Source organism: Drosophila simulans, chromosome 3R (assembly GCF_016746395.2).
Source record: "Drosophila simulans strain w501 chromosome 3R, Prin_Dsim_3.1, whole genome shotgun sequence".
NCBI classification, from domain to species: Eukaryota; Metazoa; Arthropoda; class Insecta; order Diptera; family Drosophilidae; genus Drosophila; species Drosophila simulans.
The window spans coordinates 3,833,548-3,856,536 of NC_052523.2; the positions used below are offsets into that span (position 1 = coordinate 3,833,548).

The window sequence follows — 22,989 nt, forward strand, 5'->3', positions numbered from 1 at the left end:
TTAATTGACTTTAATTATGCTTGTCGTTGAGATGTATTCTTCGAGGGATTAAATTGGCGACCCCATATTTTTGATCAGGATCAGCGGTCTTGTCGTTCTGGCCATGGAACCGTTTTGGCTAGAATCTTAAGGTTAAGCATGCAGATTTAAGTGCAAGTTTTTCAGAACCTTGCCGCGCCTACTAGAACACCCACAAACCGAACCACACTTTTAAAAAATGTTTTGTTTGTATTTTATTAATTATCTTGCCAATTTCTATCGATGTAGCAAAGTATTAGAAACTTCTGAGCTGAGTAAAGAGTATCTGATAGTCTATGAACGTGTCCATAGCACTCTCCCTTGTTTTTTAAAGACTTTCAGAAAATATAATAACACAGATTATGTTTCTCTACATTGGGTCCTTTACGTATCTGAAACTCGAATTATCAATTGCAATCTCAGGCACGCCTCTCGACAAAGTTGGGCACTCTGATCAGTGCCAAAAACTATTTTCAATTACAATACAAGCTCCTGGAGAAGTGACTTGAGGCAGAAGGAGCTGGCATCCACCATTTAATCACAGCATGTGGTCGGAATATCAAATTTTAGTATCGAAATCGAATAACTCACCAGTCGAAATGGTAGAAGTCAGCAATTATCTAAAAAGCGAGCAGCGGCGACATCCTGCGAAAAGGATAATAGTGCTGAGGCCAGCAATTTGCACGGACCAATTTGGAATGTGTCCCGCTGCTGGCATATTTACACAGAAACATTTCCAAACATGGCAGAAAGAAGAGCAGGCCATAAATCACTCCACTGGGCACAAAGGCCGAATTCCAAAAGGATGTGAATTATATACAAATGATTTGACATGGCCAGAACATCGGGGGTTGCATAGCCAAAACATATTTCAGTAGCCGCGGAGACGATGCCAAAGTCCAAGATAAACGCAGCTGACAGATACAAAAATCTGGGTGCGCCAAGAACCTTAGAAATCTATTTTCTTTTAAAATTACTTGTGGCTTCAATTGCTATCCTATAGTATACATTTTCAAAAATTTCATTTATGAAATGCCAAAAATTGACTTATAACCTAATATAGAAATAGCTGTATTGCTTAATTATATTGTATTTGGGTTGGAAGGTACCGTCAATATATAATTATTTAAAGAGGTTATAGCTAAAAAAAAGTCAAGAATTTAAATTCAATTTCTTCGCGTTGAATTGATTAAAAAAGCGCTCCAACTTATTTAGCCATATTCGATGCGAATCAGCCCTAATTACCATTAACATTCTGGGCTGGCCAGCATCTGAATTTCCAATTCGGCCTGAAACAAGCTTTCTTTGTGCGCATTTTAATTGCCTCGAAGACTCCTGGGCCCCTGACATCGGCTATTAATGAAATGCTTTTTAAATTATGTCATTAACATTGCAGCCTGTGCCGTCTAGGACTGGTTTATCTCGTCCAGAGCCTGGACTCTGGATAATTATGGCATATTTTTATTGGCTTGCCATCGAATCGGAATTAGATGCTTGTAAATAGCTCACAACAATTATTTCATTAGGTTCTGAGCCGACCGGCCAACCAAGTGGGATTTCCAAGTAGAACCCCAGGTCCGGGAGCTCCAGGATGATAAACTGCTGGAATGGAAGGACGTGGCCACATGCGGTCGCGGTCATATTGGCCCTATTATAAATGACTGGATGTGAACCGCCTGTCATCTTTTATCTTTATTCCCGTGCATTTTCGGCGGCAGGCGGCGTGTCTGCACATTTTCCGATTCATATTTTTTCGCCAGCCGCTCGATGACGATAATGGCGCTTGCTTGCAGGCCCACTGACGTTTCTAACAAAGTGACTCGCATTAAGGATAATAGAGGCAACTAAAAGCAAGCCACCACAACATGAAACAAAGCAGGCCAGAGCCGAGAGGATTCGGAGGATGAGCCGGCGATGACTGCCAGCGATTTGCGCATCATTATCCCTGCGAGGAAGGGAGGACTTTCGGCAGAGGTCCCTGGCCCCAAGATGTCCATCATCAGCCAAAAAGAAGAGCTGCACTGCCTCCTGGCCGCATGTCCTGGCACTTCCTGCCTCTGATGGTTTCGTCGTCATCTAGCACGGAAAGAAATATAAAAAACCAATCTCTTACATTTTCTAGATAAAGATATAGTTTAAGTTTTTTATTTATTTTAATTGAACACCGAATTAAAGCATTTGAACAATTCTTCTAATAAATGGTTCAAAAGGAACCGTTTTAGAGTCCTGATTTATGATTTTGATTCTCGCAGTGTGACGTTCAAGGAATGATTTATCGTTGCCCAGAGGACTCAAGTGTAGCACCCCCAAAAGCCAGAGAATGTCCTGCAATTGACAATTGTCCATTGTGTTTAAGGAGAAGATCTCGCCCTTCTCTTGCCATTTTCTACCTCCATTGACCAAACCTGGTCACGCCGGGAAACTAAGAAAATATTTATTAAGCGAATTAAAGTCGCGTCTCACAAATTGCCGGCAAATCCCCCGAATACAAATGACTGGAGATTTCTCATGGCGAAACATTTGATGCAGGTCATTTCGACACCGAAACGGTTGCCCCATGACTCGGCAGCTTCCACTAACGAATTATGCGCTCTAGCGCCTCATGTTCTCCGGCCAAATCTTCTGTCATCATTAGTCAAAGCTTTAAGCCGATTTAATCAATAGCAATTGCCAGCCAAAAAGGGAAATATCTCTACTGGCTCGAGTGTTAACACAAACTGAATTGCGTGTCCTGCAGGGCTGGTCGAAAAATTATGAAAATTAAATAGAGGCTCACGTGCCACATGCCAGACTTTTCCCCCGAGTTGCCAGCTGGTCCTGTCGCTTCAAATTTTGGCCAACATATTGCAGAAATGGAATTCAAAAGGGCGGCCGAAACACTGCCACTCATTAAACAATTACCGTTTGCTCCTCTTTACATGTTCCATTTTATTTTTTGGTTTTTGTTTGCCAAGTTGCGGTCTTAAATCACACCACTTTAAGACGGGATAATAAGAACACTTTGGATTGGCCATTATGTATTCTTTGCCTTATTGCTGTTGTTACGACTTGTTTGACAGGCGGACGAAAATGCGAGCTAAACCGAGTGAAAGCCACTTCAGCGAAACAATACAAAATGCATTAGCAAAAAGCCTTTAAGTTCTGGAAAATAATGCAATCTATTTAAAGAGTAAAATATATTCGGAAATTTACATACATAGTAAGATACCGTTGTTGATATTACACGAAATAAATGATTTGCCAAAGCTTTCTTCAGTATGCTGAACAATTATTTCACAACTATTATAAGTATTTATGATGATTTTGTTATGATGCTGACGATTTGGTTCTATGTCCACCAACCTTAACATTGTCAAGAAAATGAATATCTTATATATCCGTTCTGGGTTCTCACATTCATACAACAATTTATAAGACGCCAAGCGTGTTAATGAGCGTTTCATGTGCCGCAGAAATATAAATTAAAGCGAGTAATAAACATACGCCATTCGACAAATTTCGTTAACTTTCCCAAAAGCAACTGTATAAATATTTGCAAAGTCGAAACAACATTCTTCGCTAGCGACCAAGTGAGTCAACCGAGACATTATTGCGATCAGTTACCGTCTGAACGCCGATTTATCCAAATATACTTGACGATTCCAGTATTCGGTTCACTAACCATGGCTAATCGCAATCTGGTTAAAGTTTTTCTGTTCGTAACATTACTCGGCCTAAGTCTTATGCCATTTTGCCAGGCACATCCAAAACGCGGTCGTAAGCGGGCCTTTGGTAAGTGATTAGGTAGAACTTACAACATTCAAACAGCTCAATCAGTTATTTTCTAAAAATGTTTTAAGTTGCCATAATTGGACTCTGTCAATGATATCAAATTTTCACAAGAAAACAAAAAAAGTAAAACATTTTACTTCTTAAAAGCTTGGTCAATATTACAAATTCCTTTAAACGATTTTTGTTATAATATTTACAACAGATTTTTAATTTCGCCACATCTTACTCTTTATCAATTCGCAGGTGTGGGTCTTTTGGGTGGAGCTTTAGCTGGTGCTGTCATAGGCAATGTTGTGGCCAAGTCTCGTCAGGCTCCCGCTGCCGCTCCTGCTGCTCCGGTAGCAGTAGTGCATCACCACTATCCGCCAGGTGCTCCACTAGCCCCTGCTCCTCCATCCCAGCCAGATCCCAAAAAGATGACTGTCATCGAAACTGGCACACCCGATGCTAACGGATGCTACACGCAAACTATTCGGGAACCTAATCCCAGTAATCCAAAGTCCTACACGGAGACACAGCACTTGATCTGTCCCACGTTGCAGCAGGCCAACCAGCCAGCACCAGCAATCGCGCCAAGTATTGCCCAGGTTCCTGTGATGCCGCAGCCTTCACCGGTTTTCCCTGCGGTATCTCCAGCTGCTGCTCCGGCCAATGTTGCTCCAGCTGCTCCAGGTCCAGCGGCTCCAGCTCCAGTTGCTCCAGCTCAAGCTGCTCCAGCTCCAGCTGCTCCTGTTGCTCCGGCTGCCGTAGCTGCCCCTGTGGTTCCTGTTGCTCCAGCTGCCCCTGCAGTTGTCCCTGTCGCTCCTGTCGCCCCTGTAGTGGTTCATCCTGCTTCCCCCGTGCTCGTCCATCCTGCTGCAATTCCAGTGGCTGCTCCAGGTCCGGCCCCGATTGCTCCCGCAGTTCAGCAAAATCCTGGTCAGCCCCAGGTCATTCTGCTCTCGAAGAAAACCGTTTACTATCCCAAGAAGCGATCATCTGCGCCCACACTCAATACTCCGCAGGGAGTGCTAGCCATGCTAGTGATTTTCTACTCTATCAAGGCTTTTACATTTTAAGTCCTTATCCGGTTCAAGAAATTAATTAATTTAAGATACATAACTCTTCTTATTGACGGTCTTCTTTTTTGCATTAATAAAACTTTTAAAATGTAAAGGGATTCGTTTTTGGCTCTAGATCATATCTGTAAAGTTTGAAAAAAAAGTGCATCCGAAAAACTGCATTAGGATATTTAATTTATACGATATAAAGGCAATACTAAAGCGCTATTATAGAGTTACAGGAACTATTGCAATACGATATACCACGCGTTACAAAAGTTAAAATACTTCATTTGTAAAGCTAAACACGTTTTTCCATTTTATCTACATTGTTTGCCACCTACCGGTTGGTAGCAGAACTTATTATACACACGTCAAAAAAATTTTACACCCTTTGGCGCCATCTATGTATATGATATTTTCAGCTATGCGCTGAGTTTCCCACCTTCAGATATAGAGTTTATTATGGACATCTGTAAAAACAGTGTAAAATAATAGAGATTGTCTTCCTGATAGAATCATGTCAAAGTAACCATTTGAATTTTCAGACATTTGTGTACCTTTTCAATCGAAAATGTTTGCTACACCTAGAAATAACTCCAGTGACGGTCCTTTGTGCCACTCCACTCCAAGATCCGTGAAGGGCGATTCCCAATTCGAGTCCAGATATGGAGCGAGGCTGCCCAGGAGTATCTATGGATGGTATCGTGTCCTCGTATTTAGCACGGATCGTCGATTGACATTCAATCGAGTGCTGCGGCGTATTCGCTGCATCCTGACCCCCTTGAAGATATATCCCCGTTATAAGCACACAGGCGGGGAGCAGGATACGGCTGAGAGCTCCTGGGCCCTCTTCACGTTCTTCGTAAACAGTTACGACGTTGCGAGTGCTTTGTTCCGCCGTGGATGGGTGGATAATCAAATCTGGTTAAGGGTCAGTGACCGAATGCCTAAGATCTGGATCAACTCAGTCGTTCGGCTGCAGTTGACAAATCTGCTATTGAATAGGTATGATCCAGAAGAGCGCAGCCTGGATCTTACGCTCTTTTACAAGGATAGGGCCTTGTGTGGGGAGTTCTTCGCCCTCGCGGAACCCAACTGTATGAGCACGGTGCTCGGGATTGTGAACAGGGAAATGCCGGAGCTGGAACGTTTAATTTTGGATAGGAATCACCTGTCCCATATGTGGGTCTTCAGACAAGTGGAGCGGCGCTTTCCACGCCTTCATAGCATATCCTTGAAACACAACGATATCGAGAACATATATTCATTGCGTGACTTACAGTCTCTTCCCCTAGCCGAACTGAACCTCCAGGACAACCCTTTGCCCGCCGGTTACGAAAAGGAAGTGCTAGATATTTGGCCAAGTCTGCAGGTGCTCAACAAAATTCAAGTGATGCCCTTCCCGGCAATGAAGCAATTAGTTCAAAGAGCGTTGCAACATACGGGCACCAAAAGGGAGTACTTCCGTTTCTTTTAAGTTCAATGATCTCTGTATTCGTTTGAGATTAGATTTTTATGTGTTGTGAGTTCATATGTTGTCCTAATATAAATTGTTTAATATAATTCTTTACAATTCGATAAATCTTCTCTTAGTATTTCCTACTGACATGTAGGGACTTTTACATAAAACCTTTGATGGATAAAGCGCGTGAAAGTATTATGGAAACCCTTTCGGGGTTTTCGCATTTTCACACACTTGAGCGTCAGTTTCTTAGGCCACTTCAATTACGTAATTTGCCTGTTAACCCAAATGTAATGTCCTTACTCAAAACCAAGAAAAGTTTCCTTTTTCGGCGACTTTTTGGCATAGAACTTTGTACTTGGTACTTTTCACTTTGTGTTTTATCCATGGCCGAAGCGAAAAGCTCAAAAGGTGAAACGCTTGCCACGACCGCTGCCACTGCAGTTGTTGTCGTTATTTTGTTTCCCGAGTGCAAAATGAGTTACAAATTATTAAAAGAGACGTGGACACAACGCCTACGCACTGGCAGCAATTTCCCCCGCCGACCGCAGACCGAGAAGGCACTGAGAAAAAAAATACTTGAATAAAATTCGCATTTAAAACTTTTTAATACTCCGATAAGAGTTAATGAAATATCTTTGCCGGAAAATGTCAAGCAGTTTTTACGTGGGTCATAAATTGATCAAATTAATTAATAAACAATAGTTTTTTTACGTGCAAGGCTAAGAGCGAGAATGAGAATGGAAAAAGTAATGGAAACAAGAAGTGGTTGCAGCGGTGCGGTGTTGGCCCAAACGGAAGTTGGCGCTGATGGCCGGGCTTTGGCTTTGGCCAACTTCAAGATGCTGCTCCCAGGGCATGGGCCACTCGCTTTTCACTTTCTTGGCACTTTATTTTAATTTCTGAGGCGTTCCGAAGTTTCCTCTCCGCGTTTTTTACAACACTTCCATGCTACCCGTAGTTAGTTGTGGCTAAGTAGAAATTACTTCAACTTGCGGTTTGGCCGCTCACTTCTTTCAGGTCAGCCAGGGAAGAGACTCTCACAGGCACCCTAATGTAAAATGATATCAAAGAGCTTCGATCACTAACTAAAGGGATAATTGCGAAACTATTTTAAACCCCAATGTCGTCTTCAAACAAGATAGTTTAACAGTGGTTTTGAAATATTTTAATTTGAGTAATACGCTTTGTGCACAATGACTTCAAAGCAAACCGGCTAAAGAATCGATTTTGAAAGTCTCTTTGAAATAGATCATTCTAATTCGCGAAATATAATAACAGTTGGCTTGATGTGCGTTTAAGGCACTCCAATTTCCTCAGTATCGTTATTGACTCGGTTTTGTTCGATGGCCACATGTTCCTCAATAAGTCTAGTCGCCTCTTTGTATTCCTTGGTATCCTTCAGGTCTTCATTCAGGTCTAAAAACTTTTGAATTGTATCTTGCAAATTTTTTAGCTTCCGTTGAGTTTCCTTTTGTAGGTTCTAGTGAAAGGAGATCAACGATCGTTACATAAAAAACAACAACTATTTTTTTGGCTTCTAAATAGGCCTAATTATTCACAGCGCTACCTGAAAATCGCAAATATTTTCCAAATGTTCTAATTTCTTGTGGACCACTTCGCCATTAAGATTACTCTTATAAAGCCGTCTGTCTTCAAACATGATCTGCTGCGTATGAAATCCATTGCTCTGATTCAAGGAGCAAAACAAATGTATCAATTTTTTAAGATCTCGTTTACGCGGGTCTTCCATATTAATTTAAACTTTTACAGATACCGTATGTACCAGCTATAATTATTTGTTACTGAATGAAGTCATATGCTTGGGTTGCTGGAACATGTGATTGTTTGCACGTATTTAATTCAGACTTAAAAAGCTGGCGGTTGTTAATCGAACCTAAGATGCAATAACATAAAGAAAACTGCAGCGAAATCATAAAAAATAGAAATGATTTAGCTGAGTTATCCTTCTTCTGAGGATTCAAAATGGCACAAATATCAATACTAAAAGCAGGCATAAAGCAACTTGATCTGATGCATTCAATAATGAGCAATATATGTAATTGTAGGACTTAACTTAAAAATACAAGTAAGCTACTCAACATTCCCACAACTTTACTATTCAGCAAACTTCACTTTTTATGTGGAATGTATTGATTTAAAGCTTCTTCTTGCATTCTTTGAGGGCCGCATAAAAACGATGAGTTCGGAAAATAGCTGAATGCAGAGTGTGGAGTGCATAAATACAATTTATGTACGCAAGTTTTATATTTTCCCTTTCCGTTCCTTGTTCTTTTTCCCGATCACCCGTTCCTGGTTTTTGGGGACGACAACTGGGGGCGTGGCGTGAGCCATAAAGCTAACAAATTGCTGACACAACATATGAATGACAATATATCAGTGGCGGAACCAGCCAGCTGAGTGGCTGCTGCTGAATAACGTATGATTTACGAATAGAAAACTCAATACAAATGCTGCTTACCAAAACGTAACTCCTGAATAAACAGTCGGGTTTAAATGCCCAACTCACCTTTAGCGAAATTAGTTTGCGTACTTTAGGGCACTTCAGTATTCATCAACCACTTAACACCTCCACCTTCGTAAGCATAAATTATCTCTTCACTTTGAAGAGCTCATTCAACTGAGATACAAGGAAAAAACGCAAAGCAGGCAAACTTAAAGCTTAAATAAACACAAACAACAGAAAAAACACATTCATATACGTAAGAGAATTGGGTCAAGCGGAAAAAATCATTTCCGTTTTAGCCAACCGAAAAGGGTGCCCAAAACAGATGGCACAAAATTATGCAACTTTTTATTGAGTTTTTCGCCAAGACCACCGCAACGATTCGAAAGATATATGTTTCCTCGCTTTAAGGAATATTTTCCCAGGATCAGGGAAAGCTCTTCAATTAATCAAATTGACACTTGTACCGTCGACAGATCGTGGCCATCTTAATATTTCTGGGAATGAAATGGTATTTGACATTTGACATCCGTTGCTCGTGTCAGAACACATCCAAAGAATGAGAAATCGGTGGGTAGTGGCGTTATGTACCTTTTTCATTTTGATGAGGAGGGTGGGCCAAGCCCATATAGAGATTTCGATTGGCTCTTTTTGTGAGCGGACGTCTGACGGGCAAATGTTGTTCAATATGCGACGTTTGACTTTGTGGCCCACGGAAACAAAAAACAGGAAGTGCCAGTGGCTTTGTGGTTGTGATATTTTGGTTCAGCGGTTATTCCGTGTGCGTTGGGCGCTGTTCGAATTCCGCTGCAGTTGACAGGTTGCTTCCCCTTTCCTGGTGGGGCACTAGGCCATCCTTTATTACGTTTAGCTGTTACATCGGTAACTAAGAAACAGACATCAGGTTCTGTTTAACTGTCTGTTTTCCGGCATATCATTTGATTTTCATCTGAAACATTGACTCCAGCATTATATTACTTTTAAATTATGAGCACGTTTTATTTTAAAGCGTATACCACAAATAGTATGCCTTAAATGCTTTAGTATGCTTACAAAAATATCAAGCAATCATAAATTACAAAATCCAAGGCAAGCAACTATAATAGCAATTGACTGACCATCTGGCCAAATAATAATCAAGAACGATTACAGTGATTTGTCAGGAGTGCTCTTAAGTGCCGTAAAAGTTAGCCAACAAGAAAGTTTAAGGATACTAAACTCACTATCAAATTTGTAATTGATTGCAAGGAGCTTGTGTCGAGCTGGCAAGTAAAATAAATGGAGTTTAACATAGAAAGTAACCAGCTATTTAAGCATCACATGGGGAAGGCACAATTTCACCCACTAAATTGATTAGGAATTTATTCAACTGATTTTCGAGTGAATGGGAACGGGGCTTACGATTCAATTTGTTCAGCTTTAATCTGCTCCTCATTCATCAAAAGTAGAAAAAATCAAATGAATTTTCATTCCTATTTACACAAAAGCACAAAAGGTTCGGATGGGAAATGCAAACACTGTCATAATCAGCCTACAGGCACCTAAATACTAATGCGTATACGTAATACGCCAGTCCATGTGAGCTTATAACACGGATTGCCAAGGAAATGGTTGCCTGCTTGGTGGCGCGGAGGTGAGGGAAACAATTTACATCAAGCTCTTAAAATAGATACTGCCGATGTGGAAATACATGGAATTGGAAATTAATCAAAATGTATAATAGAACGGACACACAAAAAACGTTATGCCTCTTTGAAGATCGAAAACAATTTAAATGAAGCTTTAACTAATTACTTCCAACTTACTTTATTTGAACGGGAAAAACACCATCTTTGTTATCCTGGCTATTATTGCAAATGATTCTCGACTGTCAGTCCGCTTAGCAACTGAAAATGAGTGCCATAAGCTTACACCACCATACGAGTATGTGTGTGTACCGCCGGAAAACCTTGGAAAAAAGGCAGCAAAGCGTTAAACCGTTAGCAGCTAGATTGAGCCCAGCAGCTGCTGGCGACACCTTGCAACAGTTGCCTGAAGAAAAAACCGCACTGCTAATACCATCATCCGCCTCTGCGCAGAAAGAAATTTTAGAAAATCATGTAGTTCTTTTTCAAAATGCATGGTGAGAGAAATTGCAGTGAATATAACGAATGTATTAAATGATTTAGGTGCTGATTCATATTGTGTCTTATTGGTAATTAAATCGAGTTATGTCTAATTTAAGTCGTTGATTTACGTTTTAAGGACTTATTTTCCAACTTAGACAAGCTACCCTTTCCTTGAAACAGTCTGCTTTTCGCTCAGTGCATGGTACGCGTCACCGCTTTGCATACATATGCATTGTGGTTAAGCAATTTGCAGCAAACGAAATGAAAGTGCTAAGCGCATTGGCCGTCAGTTTCTGCCTTACCTTCCCCTTTGCGGGTGTGTGAGTGCGGCAGGTGCGATACGGTAAAGCTGTCATATAGCTGGATCTGTCCCTGTGTGCGTGAGACCCATGTGCATGTATTTTTTCTGCAACTCGAGCTCTGCGGCTTGCGCTAAATTTCATAATTTTTGCGAGCGTCTGGTGCCGCCGGTGCCGGTGCTTGTCTGGTGTCTCCCAGTCACGTGTCATTCGTATCGCGCCATAAACAAACCCAACTTGCGTTTCCCGCCGTACTCCGCCCCCTCCGTTGGCATGGAGCATCGTTTGTTATCCCGACAGTCCCGATCCCGATCCCAGTCCCGCTCCCTTCCAGTTCCAGCTCCCGTCGCCTCAATTCGATTTATTTTTATGGGGCTTCCTTGTGCACTTCTGCATTGGGGATACTTTTTTGCGGAGCTCGGCTCAACCCTCGCACTTGTTCACTGAAAATACTTTCTCATGCGTAAAATGCTTGACAAGCGGAGCAGACACAGACGTTGACGCATTGAAATGGGGGTGGGGGTTGGATACACGTCTGCCCCCGCAAAGGTTATCAACTTTAGGCATCGGGTCCGAAAAAGCACAAGTTCCACTTATTCTAGCTAGTATCTTACTTAACACTGCATTTTAATATAGATACATATTTAACTGAATGACTTAAATAAGGACTGGGTTGTCTTGAAGTTTTGTTGTAAGGTCAAGGCCATGTAAAATAACCTAATCTAACTGTTTTCCTTACTGGCTAGATGGCCCATCTACCAGCCTTACAGATGCCCAAAAACAATTCTTTACACTTGAACTAATTGGGTATAACGGCCAGGAAGAGCTCATTCAATTAAATATGCAATCGAAATACAGCACAGGAATTGAAAACAAAGACCAATAGCCGGGGCAAAATAAATTGGGTAAATATTCAACGAAAAAACTGCAAACACAATCGAAACTTTACCGCAGCTGAAATATTTAAATGACCGAGCGAAGGCGAAAAAAACATGCATAATATAAACAAGATAAAGTTGCATCCGCCAGTTATGAACAATAATTAAAAGGATCCCTTGGTCGGCGCTCATAACGAATCGGCTGAGTCGGGCCTCTTTGGGGTAATCACTCCCCTTGGATGGGTAATTACGGTTGGAATTTATTAACCCATCACCCGGTGGTCCCCGATAAGAGTGCCGAAACGTTGTTAAGAGTTCCGAAAAGAATTTTATTCAGTGGAAATACAATTTTACGCAAGAGAAGTGAAAGTAAAAAACCAAATGAATTTCTTCATTTACCAAGTTAGCAAATTCGATGCCTTAAACAGACAGGTTGAACATCAAACAATTTTTAAGAAAAACGAAAAGAGGTGTTTGCCTCCTGTAAGCATCAACGTTATGTATGTTTTTTTCAAGAACAGCACTCACGAAATACTCAAAGAAAATTTCTACTGTATCGACCACAATATACCTCGATTCAAGGGTCAATCAAATCCTTTGACTAAAAAGGAACCATTTTTGTCGTCAGTTTATTTTCATACTATTTTATTTGTTTCTGCAACTGTGTCTAAACCGCACCGTATAAACTGGATGCTCCTCTTCAAATATGATACCCTGTACAAAAATGTGGCATTCCGTAAGTAGCCGCTGGAGAACCCTGTTAGGGGGAATTTCCAAATGCTGGGCGAGCTAAGGGAAATGAAAGAGCCGATGAATATGCAGCAGGATCTGACCCAGTCGGGCCAAAAACGGCCAGGAGCTGGCCCAGAGCGGAGAGGCTGGCTAACAAATGTTCGGATGGACAATGTGCTGGGCGGGCCAAGAGTTTATCGCTGCACAAGTTTTATGTTAACACTGGCCACAACAAGACCAATGGCGCTACCAATGGCTGTAGCAATGGCACTGGCGAAGAGGCAGCAGCTGCTTGACTCTGTTTTCGGGAACTTTTTGTCTGCTTAGCTCCCAAATGTGCCACAAATACGGGGCAGAGCATGGACTCTGCAGGAGCCAACTCCCTCGCCTCGGCTGATAAGTAAATGAATGTTGCATACTTTGCGGCGCGGGCGCAGTTTTCAGGATTTTCAATCATCAAGTAGAGAAAGCCAGCCATGAGGGTGTTATTAATGTTGCGTTATCAGCAGGCCGTCCCTTCTATTCCGTAAAATTCATCGTTCTACCCATGCACTGTAAAAAAAACTTGCATATCTTACAGGAAGAATTTAAGATACAAATTAGATGCACCTTAATTAGTGCAAGAGAATATATTTCGAGAATAATGAAAAGGTGTTTTTAAGGCTACGACTAGTATCGATATTCGGATGATATTCCCTAGACTTTGCTATCCCTTTTGCCAGTGCCCCTACCGCAAAATGCACAGCCGGAGCAGCAAGAGCCAACAAGCAACAACCGGCGACCGACAACCAACAACCAACACGCAGCAGCTGTAGGAGCTGGAGGAGATTCGACCATGAGAATGCAGATTCCCGCTGCTGCTCCATGTTGGCTGCATAAAAACGCAGGAATTAGCATAATTTCAGGCACTCGGGCTGCGATGGCGCAACACTTGCGACCGCAGATAAGGCGCAAAATGAACGCAGAGCGTCTTTTGTGCATGTGTTTGTGGGTGCGAGTGTGTGGCAGTGGAGAGTGTGCGTGTGTAAGTGCGGCATCCACATACACGCGTGTTGGGCGCGCTGTTCATCGCTTGTTATTTCGGGAGCGCTGTGCAAGAGTTGCGGCATATGTGGATACCAGCCCAGTCAGACGGGGATATTATACATCAGCTCCCCAAAGAAATAGTTCGGTAGCATTTCAAAACATGGGCCCATTGTTAAAGAAAGTGCGAAGTCATATGAAATATAAATTAGGGTATTTAAAATTCGACTCCTTACGTTAAGTTTCTGTCGCAAAGTTACCTCAAGCCCTGCAAACACTCCCATTGTACTGGCGAACACACAGCGGCATACGATTTCCATAAATGCACAACATCGCGATTTTCTTGGCCAAATATCTTGGCTAAAAAGTTGCCTGCGGCTGAGTGCTATTTTTTAAAGGGTTTTCCAGTGGGAACAATTTAGGAGCAAGTTGCCACGTTAAGAATGAAAAATTAGCCTTAATTTTTATTACCGATAGTTGGAACCAAAAAAATCCACAAAGCTAGTAAAAGTGGAGCAACTCGTTGAAGGCCAGCCTCAAGGTCTCTTTGAGACCCATGCCAGACAGGACGTCGTAAATGGACTTTATGTGTCCGGGGCTTAGATCGACCTTCAGGGAGTTTGATTTCGAATTGTGGTGATGACGGTGCCGGATCCCTAGATATTGCTGGAAGTACAGTTGGGCCCGTCCCCAGTGTCGTCGATCTGTGAACAATCTACTTTCGTGGAGCGCCTCACTATCCTCGTCTACCTCATTATTATAGGGGGGAAACTCAAGCCAGCTCTCTATCATCGGCCAGTGGAAATCGCCTCGCAGTTCTCGTCTCATTCCGAAATCCGAGTGCGAAAGGGAACCGAACCTGGATGCAGGTCCTCCAAAGCTCCTTATTTTGTTGCAGAACGCCATTTTTCTCTGAAACTTCATTCGCCGGGACGTTGATGTTCGGGGCCGTTGATCTGCTGCAGTCGAAATTGGCTGCCTTGCGTTGTTCTGACGTGGTAGTAACAAGTGCGGACCATCCCCAATCATTGCGGCTTCTACGACGCGGGACGGACTGAACCTGCTCCACATTCTCGGAGGATTTGTTCTGATTTCTTCGCTCATAGCCGCGGACATTTCTGGTGATCGAGGTCCGATGGGCGGGCCTTAGAACGCTGATGGAAACAAATAATTTAGGGTGAGACAATTCAACTGTCCACTAAACTGGCTAACTGAGATTAAAAAATATATTTCAAATTGTTATTTCAAGGCATTTACGAAATATTTCTCAACTTTATATTTAAACTTTACAAACTTTTCCTACATGATCCAAAATATATACATCTGTATAAGCAGTTAGGCCTTATTTAGTGCATTGACAAAGTATCAAAACCGCAGATTTTTAACTTCTACGTACATTCCGACTTGGTACGAACGATTTGCAGTGATTAAGCCTGAATTCCCTGGGTACATCAATAGTCGGCTGCGGCATATGCGAGTACTAGGATTACTTGTTCGTACATAAATGCATATAGCACTGATTAAGCGTTTCGACTGCGATTCTGGCAGGCAGCTCTAATTCGACCCCTTCCGGAACTTGATTATCCTGCTCGTCTGCTACTCGAATAACAGGATGCGCTATACATTTGAATGCCCCTTAAATGCTAGGAGCTTACATATCCGAGAATTCCCTTAACTGCGTCATCGGGAGAGCCAGTGCCTCGCAAGCGCACACTTAAAATGGCTGCCTTCATAATTCAGCGTGGAAAGTGGAAAAGTCGACTGGCGAAATGAATGATGAAAATCAGTTCCCCAGATATTCCTCTGGCATCCTATTGCTAGCATACAATAAACAATTTGCCTGCTGATTTCCAGCATGAATTGAGATGTCAGCAGTCTGCACTCGAGCCGAGCAGCCATTAATAATTGACTGGGCCCAGATACACGGGGCGTATGAGTAACATTGCTGGGAAATCACTTTGATTGGCCTCGGCCACGCCTCTTTTGGCACCATTTACTTCAAGGTACTTGACACTAATTAAAATCCCCCAGTTGGCTAATTTAATTGCTGCGAGGCCAGGACTACTTTTTATTTTCCAACTGCATCGTCCCAATTACCTGAGCATGTTGGCATAAACCAACTGCTCCTTTTATACCCAGGGCAATGCAACTTTTACGTGTGTGGATGTATTGCCACAGCAGTGTTAGCCTGGTCTATTGTCCTATGGAGATTGCTTCTCTCTTCAGCTACTCCCTTTTTGGATTGGATTGGCATTTGTCATAGGCTTGTGAAGGCAGCAGAGGAAAAGCCGTAATCTGTATAGTTCTTGTACGGAGTGTGAATGAAAAGGAATTACAATGATTACATTGGCTTCCTTCTAAGAGACCTTAATTTGATAGTTTTCATAGTTCCCCTTTATTTGTCACAATAGACTAATGAAATCTTTTTTTGGACACAGTTTGGTTGCTTATTCGGGAAATCTCAGCTAAAAAGGACAGCACCGCTGAAGGCCATTTCGTTTTTCCATAGGGCCACAGCACGGACCACAAGGTCCGCAAGGTCCACATGGTCCGCAAGGACCACAACGCGGTCCACAGGGGCCACAGCAGGACCCGCAAGGTCCACAACAGGGTCCACAACAGGGTCCGCAACACGGTCCACAAGATCCGCAGCAAGGTCCGCCTGGTGCACAGCCCATGGTTTTTAAAATTTTATGAAAACTAAAGTAAAAGCTATTGTATATACACCAAAAATTTCTTAAATAGAAAAATACGTACAAAGTGCTGAACCTGAAAAGCTTGGAATAGAGCTCAAATTTTGATGTTCTTGGTATGAGGGAAAGATGAAAACTGATGTTTCCTCACATAGAACTTGTACAGGAAAGTGGAATACAGACCCATAGCCTTCTAGATTTAAAATGAATAAATTCAAAATTCATAAAAGTAAATTCATAAACTAAAAGTAATTTAAAATAAGATTAAGCGATAATTTTGCTCCTTAGTTAACTTTACAAAAACATTCTGAAGAAAACGTTCTGCCGTCGCTGATACTTCTATTTCTTGGCGTTGTAGCATGCAGTACATCTGATCCAGATAGGAACAACAAAGAATGAACAAGTCAAGCTCCTCGGAAGGCAGAATCCCCTTAAGGCGTCATTCGTGTAAAATATAGCAATACATATATATAGCCAACACAATCAGACTCCGGCTAGTGTTCCTGATCAAGAAACCTACACCCCGTACATAATACAAAACGCATTCCTCCACCTGTTCTCACAACTATTGCACTAGCCCATTGATTCCTAGTCTGCATCTTTGTTAGCTAAGAAGATAAATTACAGTTTCATCTCAATATATTTGTGGCTTATAACTTTCAGGTGTTAGTTTAACCATGGTGGGATTGTGGCATGATGTAACAAATCGTTTCGGCTGCAAATTGTGAGCATTTAGCACCAACAGCCACCGCAACAGCTGCCAAATGGTCCGCAACAAGGTCCACAGGGTCCACAGGGTCCACAGCAGGATCCGCACGGACCACATCGGGGTCCACAAGGTCCACAGCAGGGACCACAGCAGTAACATCCGCAGCACGATCCACAAGGTCCACAGCACATGATTAATTCGAGAAGTCTAAAATAAAAGAAGTCTAAAATAAGTAAACTATATTAAACTTTACAATGAAAATTTTTACCAACGGTCTTTAAAAGCCAAAGAACAATTATTTGGGACAAAACAACAAATTTTGATGCGAGCAGAACGAGGGTCGAGATGAGAATGATATGTTTTCGGAACATACATGGTTAGGTGGGTCTGACAGGTCAAGAAAGATTTCCATAGCCTACTATGAATTCGAATTATGTTTATTGTGTGTTGAAGTAAGCTGTGTCGCACTGTATATTTGGGAGGTTCAAAATAGTTATTAATATATTTGCAGACAAATACTATTATTATGATCGTATGAGATCTGAATATACGGTTGCAGGTTTTAACCCGCCACTCGTAGAGTAATAGGTATACTATAGCGAATAGTGTGTTACAGGTAGAAGAAAACGCTATTCTTGAGCTGGATCAAAAGCCTACCGTGCGTAGGAACGTAAGACGTTGCCCCGCCCCCTCTAACGACTACAATCCACCAAAAACTGACACGCTTACACATTAATAAATGATTTAATTTTTTTTCGTTTAATTATTTGTCTCGCCGTCGGTAAAATTGTTTCGATTTTTTTAGCAATATGCCAACAAATTTGTAATTTTCTCGTTCGCATTCGACTAAAATATGTATTTATTACATATTTATTATTATTATACTGCCTATACGCAGAAACATTTCACTAATTTCGATTTGATACCCAAAGCTGAGACAAATGTTCCACCATTTAGAAGACAAAAACCACGACAGGCAAGGTATTTTTAAATTCTTATTTTATTGACTTGGCCCGCGAGCTAAGAAGAGTTTCTCTGCATTTAGTCCTAAGTTCCACTTTGTGGTTCACAGGAACAAGATATTATACATGTTGTTGTTGTTGTTGTTGTTCAGCACCCGCAATATGGCCTACAGGGTCCACAGCAAGGTCCACAAGGCCCGCATGGTCCACAGCCCCCGCAGCAAGGACCGCAAGGGCCGCAAGGCCCACAAGGCCCACAGCAAGATCCACAGGGACCACAGCAGGAACCGCAAGGACCACAGGGTCCACAAGGTCCGCAAGGGCCGCCGCACGGGCTACAGGGTCCACAGAATCCAAGGGGTCCGCAACACATGATGGTTCCGTAAAGTTCTAAGAAGAATTTTGTAAAAACTTTGCATATTCACACTCTGAGAAATACTCACTTTGAACCTAACAAAGAAATAACCTAGGACGAAAAAAAATTTCGATGTTTACAGGCCGAGAATCAAAACAAGAATGATGGAAACCTGGCTCACAAGTTGGTATATCAATTTGACAACTGTCGAAAATATCCACAGCTAACTAGATTATTGGTTTTGGGTGCCAGAGGTTGAATATAATTTGTGGGATCACATTAGCCTTGAAATTCTCATGACTGCTGTCAAATGAAGCTTCGACTGATATAGCCTCAAAATCGTCAGTTCTCCGTTCCACCTTCAATAGTTAACACCTAAATTTTCGGTTCCTTTGGATTCCGGTTGGGAAATATATCTTAAAAAAACAAAATCATGTACATGTACGTCAACCCGAATTACGTTTTGGTTGGGGTATGTATTTATCGGTCTCGTAAGTCACAAGTGAATACTTTTAATATCATTTTTCAGGGCCCCTGCTGTGGTCCCTGCGGCGGATGCGGACCCTGTGGTGGATGCGGCCCCTGTTGTGGTGGGTGTGGCCCCTGCTGTGGTCCTTGCGGAGGATGTGGACCTTGCTGCGGCGGCACCAGCAGTTTTTGCGGTTGCGGTCCTTGCTGCTAAGCCAGTTGACCCGGAAACCTGTCGGAATACTTGAGGGAACTATGTAAATCTCAAAAAATAAACAGTGTGGGAGATATGTTTGTTTTTTATTGAAATTATTTAATAGAAATATGATGCCATAATGTAATGTGTCCCAGTCAACGTAACTTGGTGTGCGGCATCGAGTAAATCAGCTTGTTCCAAAAGTTCGGATGGCTTCTCTCCAGATAGGTGTTAAATGCCATGTAGGTCCTTAGCTCGCTGTCCAGACTGTCGAAGTTCTTTACATTTGGATAGAGCACCACGATCAGACGCTTGCAGCGATCGCGTGAGGTGGCGTGGAGGGCCAGTCGAAACTCGAGGCGACCCCAGGTGGAATTCATAAAGTTCTCCGTCATGAGGACAATAATGCGCCGCGAGTCCTTTATAGATTGGCCAATGCAATCGGGAATTGATTCGCCCGCCAACCAGTCTCGCAGGTAGAAGCAGAGTCGGAACCTGGGTTCACCACGTTCCAGCCTATCTACGAACTCCTCCAGCAGAGCCTCGTCCTTATGGGTAAACGCCAGAAAGGCATCGAACCTCTTGTCCTTATCAAGTTCTCGTCTGGCTGCCAGACTGAGACACACACCGTGCTCATAGAACCAGACCAGGACCGGTTGTCTGAACCATATCAAAAAGTTTAAGGCAATGATCGTGGCCACTAGGGAGATCGCGAGTGCCAAATAATATACGAGTTCAGATGGGCACACAATATGCTCATTAATCGAGACAAGCTTCTCACCATTACTGCACTTTATCTCAGTGAAGTCTAATATACTTGAAGATACACTTTTCATGAAATTTACCTTTTCTATATCGTTGCAAGTACAAGACCAGGGATTGTCAAGCAAAAGCAGCTTTAACGATCTCTTCTCGAAGTAAGATCGATTCTTTTGTGACAGGGCCGTAAGGCTGTTATTCCTTAGGTCCACATAGGTAACCCTGCTTGAAAGTTTAGGCATCTGTAGAAGTCCTTCTCCTCTGCAATCGACAATAAATGATGGCCATGTCAAGTTATCCAAGCAGCAGACACAAGCATCTGGACAATCCGTTCGAGATATATTGCAACGTTTCAACGTGACGTCATACTCTAGGGGCTCGTGATCTCTCAAAATGGAAAGGACTGATCTCGATTTACAGTCGCAATTCCAGGGATTCCCAGATAGCTTAGTTTTAATTGAATTTTTCTTAAGGTAACTTAAGACTTTATCATCCAGGGTAACGAGATTATTGAAACGTAGATCAAGGAACCTTATTTCCTTTGGTAGCATTGCGATGGTTATGTTTGATATATTATTTTTAGATAAATGTAGTTCCATGGGAATAAATATATTTTGTTTTCCCAAAAGACGACTATTTCTACCAACGATATCGGGAAAGTTATATACAAATTTATTACTGCAATCTATTTTTAAAATAAGTGAATCGCGGCTGTAACAACACTCGCATTTATGAGGGCAGGGGGCTGCCATTTCACGAATATAAAATAGATCATATTCCTGATTGACGAGTATCAGTTTTTGGTGAAGCCATTCCATATTCTTATAAATGCTCATAATTGTAGTTAGGTTGTTCAGTTTGCGATGCATACTGTGTAGCAACTGTTCCTCATCGATCAAATAGTATTCTTGTTTCCTTACACCTAGCCAAATGAAGTGTTTTCCCAAGAACTTCAAAAACCCCTTTGGTAATTCGGTTAAGGAGTGCAAGAACATAGGTCTCACTTCAACACTTTTCATTCGTATTATCAATTTGAGATGTCTAAAGAAATTTAATAACGGCTTATCATCACACTGAAGAGTCCATTGATTGCCTGATTGCTTAAAGATGGTGACATTTCTTAAGTATTTGATTAAAGCGTTGTCCATATTAATTATTTCGTTGAAGCTTACATCAAGATAGTCCAGTTTTGCTGGAAGGTGATTGATACTTAAGTGGGTTAACATATTCCGCGAAACATCAAGCCTTGTCACTGATTTATATCCAGGTAAAGTCATAGTTGGCAACTGAGAGAGAAAATTATTGGAAAAATTCAACTTTACACCTCCAAAAATTGGAATTGGTAGGGGCGGAATTTGCAAAAGACCCAAATTGCTGCAGTCTATGTTTAATTCCAAGTCATCAAATATATACAGACATTGGCAAAGTTTTGGGCATTCTAATCCATTGATGCCACGAATAAAATTACAATTGTTTTGTGTGCATACTAAAGCTGTGAAGTTCTCGTTGGGAATATATTTCCTAACCTTCATTAATTTGAGACTGGGAAAGTTTGTGAAGTATTTCAAATCCACCTCGTTGTCGATATCCAGCTCCAAATGCTCAAGGCTTTTTTGAAGATTACTAAATAGAGAATTAAAAAGGTAAACAATAAGTTTCTAACATAAGTTAATTATTTATACTGGATTTCAATCGACTTAATGAGCTTTTAAAGACATCAAGTTATAGGTAGCTATAATTTTTTATAAATTTTACAAACCTTACAAATGTCAAATTCTGAACCGTGCACTTGCTAAGAACCATCTTTCTTAGATTAATAAACTGATCAAATGGTTTCGTAGATACGTTTTCAATTTGAAATCCAATAAATGTAAGTGATCTTAAATGCGACTTCCCATTAAAAATAAGGTTGTCTAGCCGAAGTTGCTGGTTTTCAACTGCCTTATATGCGTTGATAATAATTTCATTTATATTATCCGTTATCTTGTTTATATATTCGATTATTTCATTGAGGTAAAGGTTACTTTGAATAATTATTTTGAGAGATTTAGGTCCATTAATATAATGGACATTTCTTTCAATTGTTTTAAATGAGTTTAGTTGATTTTCGAAACGTGTTACTGTCTCCACGCCAAGTTGTCGAAGATAATCCACTGCACGAATTTGGTAACTTGTATCAGACACAGTTAGCTCATTCAATTTCAAATGATTTTCCTTGCTGATCGGACTTAGATTGAAAATTTTTGGATCGGGAATTTTCCATTTAACCTCTAAATGCCCGTCTCTCATAATCAAATGGTATTCATTGGTGGCAATATAATCATATGCTTCTCTGTCGCATGTCTTTGGATCGACTGTATCATTGCAGATGTCACCACCACAATATGTTTCACAATAGTCGTCTGGAATTGTTAGCAAAAGCTTTGTTTGCTTTGATTCACATATAAAAATACTTGGATTTATTATAATTAAAATAAATAATTTGGTGTATGGTTCCATTTGTCGACCGATGCGAACGCAAAGAAAGTTGGATTTATATAAACACGAACTTGCATTGAATTATTGCATTTAAATGAAATTTTTATGGGTCCCAACACTGCGATTAACATTGTGAATATGTAAAATAAAATAAAAGTAAGTTCAATACACTTAAGTTACGAGTCACAAAATAACAATCGAAATAGTTCTTTAAATTCTAAAATATTTTAAAAGCTTGCATTCCATATATTGTGTACCAGACGACGTATGTCTTAAAGTCCTGTATATTTATTTTTTAAAACTTTAACATTTATTTATACCCTACAATCGTTTTGAAATAAAACGATTATATGTAACCTTGAATCCAATCACTTAGAGGTTTTTGACTTACACCAACAAATAAAATGTGTTGAAAGCTTTGTGTGATTTTTTGCGGGTACTGCAATTTAAATAATGCATCAAATGAATTAAGTTGCCTGTCAAATGAAGACGACGGCATTTTCCGGAGTTTTTAGTGGGGGATGCGAAGGCATTGGAGGTAAATGGAGCGAATCCTTCAGCATCTCCA

At 41.2% G+C, this 22,989-nt stretch overlaps 7 protein-coding genes, 2 long non-coding RNA genes and 1 pseudogene across 9 annotated transcripts; 3 read left to right on the top strand and 7 right to left on the bottom strand.

Annotated features, from left to right (window-relative positions):
* Positions 1-2,926: 2,926 nt before the first annotated feature.
* Positions 2,927-3,393, bottom strand: LOC120284996. Its single transcript, XR_005544224.1, has 2 exons — positions 3,215-3,393; positions 2,927-3,159 (listed from the first exon to the last, which is right to left on the bottom strand). It is a non-coding gene; the product is annotated as an uncharacterized LOC120284996 (long non-coding RNA).
* A 175-nt stretch (positions 3,394-3,568) lies between these two features.
* Positions 3,569-4,944, top strand: LOC6727078 (actin cytoskeleton-regulatory complex protein PAN1). Its single transcript, XM_039295021.2, has 2 exons — positions 3,569-3,789; positions 4,033-4,944. Exons 1-2 carry the CDS (start codon positions 3,681-3,683, stop codon positions 4,845-4,847), a joined length of 924 nt encoding a protein of 307 aa, XP_039150955.1. The 5' UTR covers positions 3,569-3,680; the 3' UTR covers positions 4,848-4,944.
* Positions 4,945-5,359: 415 nt separating this feature from the next.
* LOC6727079 lies at positions 5,360-6,379 on the top strand. The gene has a single exon (XM_002102440.4). It carries the CDS (start codon positions 5,404-5,406, stop codon positions 6,307-6,309), a length of 906 nt encoding a protein of 301 aa, XP_002102476.1. The 5' UTR covers positions 5,360-5,403; the 3' UTR covers positions 6,310-6,379.
* Positions 6,380-7,439: 1,060 nt separating this feature from the next.
* LOC27208801 lies at positions 7,440-8,135 on the bottom strand. Its single transcript, XM_016184354.3, has 2 exons — positions 7,865-8,135; positions 7,440-7,777 (listed from the first exon to the last, which is right to left on the bottom strand). The coding sequence occupies exons 1-2, from the start codon at positions 8,045-8,047 to the stop codon at positions 7,592-7,594; spliced, it is 369 nt and encodes a 122-aa protein (XP_016033569.1). The 5' UTR covers positions 8,048-8,135; the 3' UTR covers positions 7,440-7,591.
* Positions 8,136-14,238: 6,103 nt separating this feature from the next.
* On the bottom strand, positions 14,239-15,032 carry LOC27206452. Its single transcript, XM_016175849.3, has one exon. It carries the CDS (start codon positions 14,915-14,917, stop codon positions 14,303-14,305), a length of 615 nt encoding a protein of 204 aa, XP_016033570.1. The 5' UTR covers positions 14,918-15,032; the 3' UTR covers positions 14,239-14,302.
* Positions 15,033-16,172: 1,140 nt separating this feature from the next.
* On the bottom strand, positions 16,173-16,707 carry LOC27207214 (male-specific sperm protein Mst84Dd). The gene is made up of 2 exons (XM_016182941.3): positions 16,559-16,707; positions 16,173-16,501 (listed from the first exon to the last, which is right to left on the bottom strand). The coding sequence occupies exon 2, from the start codon at positions 16,477-16,479 to the stop codon at positions 16,267-16,269; it is 213 nt and encodes a 70-aa protein (XP_016033571.1). The 5' UTR covers positions 16,480-16,501; positions 16,559-16,707; the 3' UTR covers positions 16,173-16,266.
* Positions 16,708-17,115: 408 nt separating this feature from the next.
* LOC27208299 lies at positions 17,116-17,479 on the bottom strand. The gene is made up of 2 exons (XR_005544197.1): positions 17,472-17,479; positions 17,116-17,410 (listed from the first exon to the last, which is right to left on the bottom strand). It is a non-coding gene; the product is annotated as an uncharacterized LOC27208299 (long non-coding RNA).
* Positions 17,480-18,185: 706 nt separating this feature from the next.
* Positions 18,186-18,656, bottom strand: LOC27209331 (annotated as a pseudogene).
* A 177-nt stretch (positions 18,657-18,833) lies between these two features.
* On the top strand, positions 18,834-19,278 carry LOC6727082 (male-specific sperm protein Mst84Da). The gene is made up of 2 exons (XM_002102443.4): positions 18,834-18,992; positions 19,050-19,278. The coding sequence occupies exons 1-2, from the start codon at positions 18,954-18,956 to the stop codon at positions 19,200-19,202; spliced, it is 192 nt and encodes a 63-aa protein (XP_002102479.1). The 5' UTR covers positions 18,834-18,953; the 3' UTR covers positions 19,203-19,278.
* Positions 19,279-19,332: 54 nt separating this feature from the next.
* On the bottom strand, positions 19,333-22,163 carry LOC6727083 (toll-like receptor 2 type-1). Its single transcript, XM_016175848.3, has 2 exons — positions 21,703-22,163; positions 19,333-21,566 (listed from the first exon to the last, which is right to left on the bottom strand). The coding sequence occupies exons 1-2, from the start codon at positions 21,744-21,746 to the stop codon at positions 19,340-19,342; spliced, it is 2,271 nt and encodes a 756-aa protein (XP_016033574.2). The 5' UTR covers positions 21,747-22,163; the 3' UTR covers positions 19,333-19,339.
* Between the last annotated feature and the right edge of the window lie 826 nt (positions 22,164-22,989).

Coding starts and splice junctions, on each gene's coding strand:
- LOC6727078 (XM_039295021.2), top strand. CDS start 3,681: ATGGCTAATCGCAATCTGGTTAAAGTTTTTCTGTTCGTAACATTACTC. Junction 3,790..4,032: donor CGGTCGTAAGCGGGCCTTTG/GTAAGTGATTAG, acceptor ATCAATTCGCAG/GTGTGGGTCTTTTGGGTGGA.
- LOC6727079 (XM_002102440.4), top strand. CDS start 5,404: ATGTTTGCTACACCTAGAAATAACTCCAGTGACGGTCCTTTGTGCCAC.
- LOC27208801 (XM_016184354.3), bottom strand. CDS start 8,047: ATGGAAGACCCGCGTAAACGAGATCTTAAAAAATTGATACATTTGTTT. Junction 7,778..7,864: donor AAAATATTTGCGATTTTCAG/GTAGCGCTGTGA, acceptor TCCTTTCACTAG/AACCTACAAAAGGAAACTCA.
- LOC27206452 (XM_016175849.3), bottom strand. CDS start 14,917: ATGTCCGCGGCTATGAGCGAAGAAATCAGAACAAATCCTCCGAGAATG.
- LOC27207214 (XM_016182941.3), bottom strand. CDS start 16,479: ATGGGCTGTGCACCAGGCGGACCTTGCTGCGGATCTTGTGGACCGTGT.
- LOC6727082 (XM_002102443.4), top strand. CDS start 18,954: ATGTACATGTACGTCAACCCGAATTACGTTTTGGTTGGG. Junction 18,993..19,049: donor CGAATTACGTTTTGGTTGGG/GTATGTATTTAT, acceptor ATCATTTTTCAG/GGCCCCTGCTGTGGTCCCTG.
- LOC6727083 (XM_016175848.3), bottom strand. CDS start 21,746: ATGGTTCTTAGCAAGTGCACGGTTCAGAATTTGACATTTGTAAG. Junction 21,567..21,702: donor CAGAATTTGACATTTGTAAG/GTTTGTAAAATT, acceptor TTCTCTATTTAG/TAATCTTCAAAAAAGCCTTG.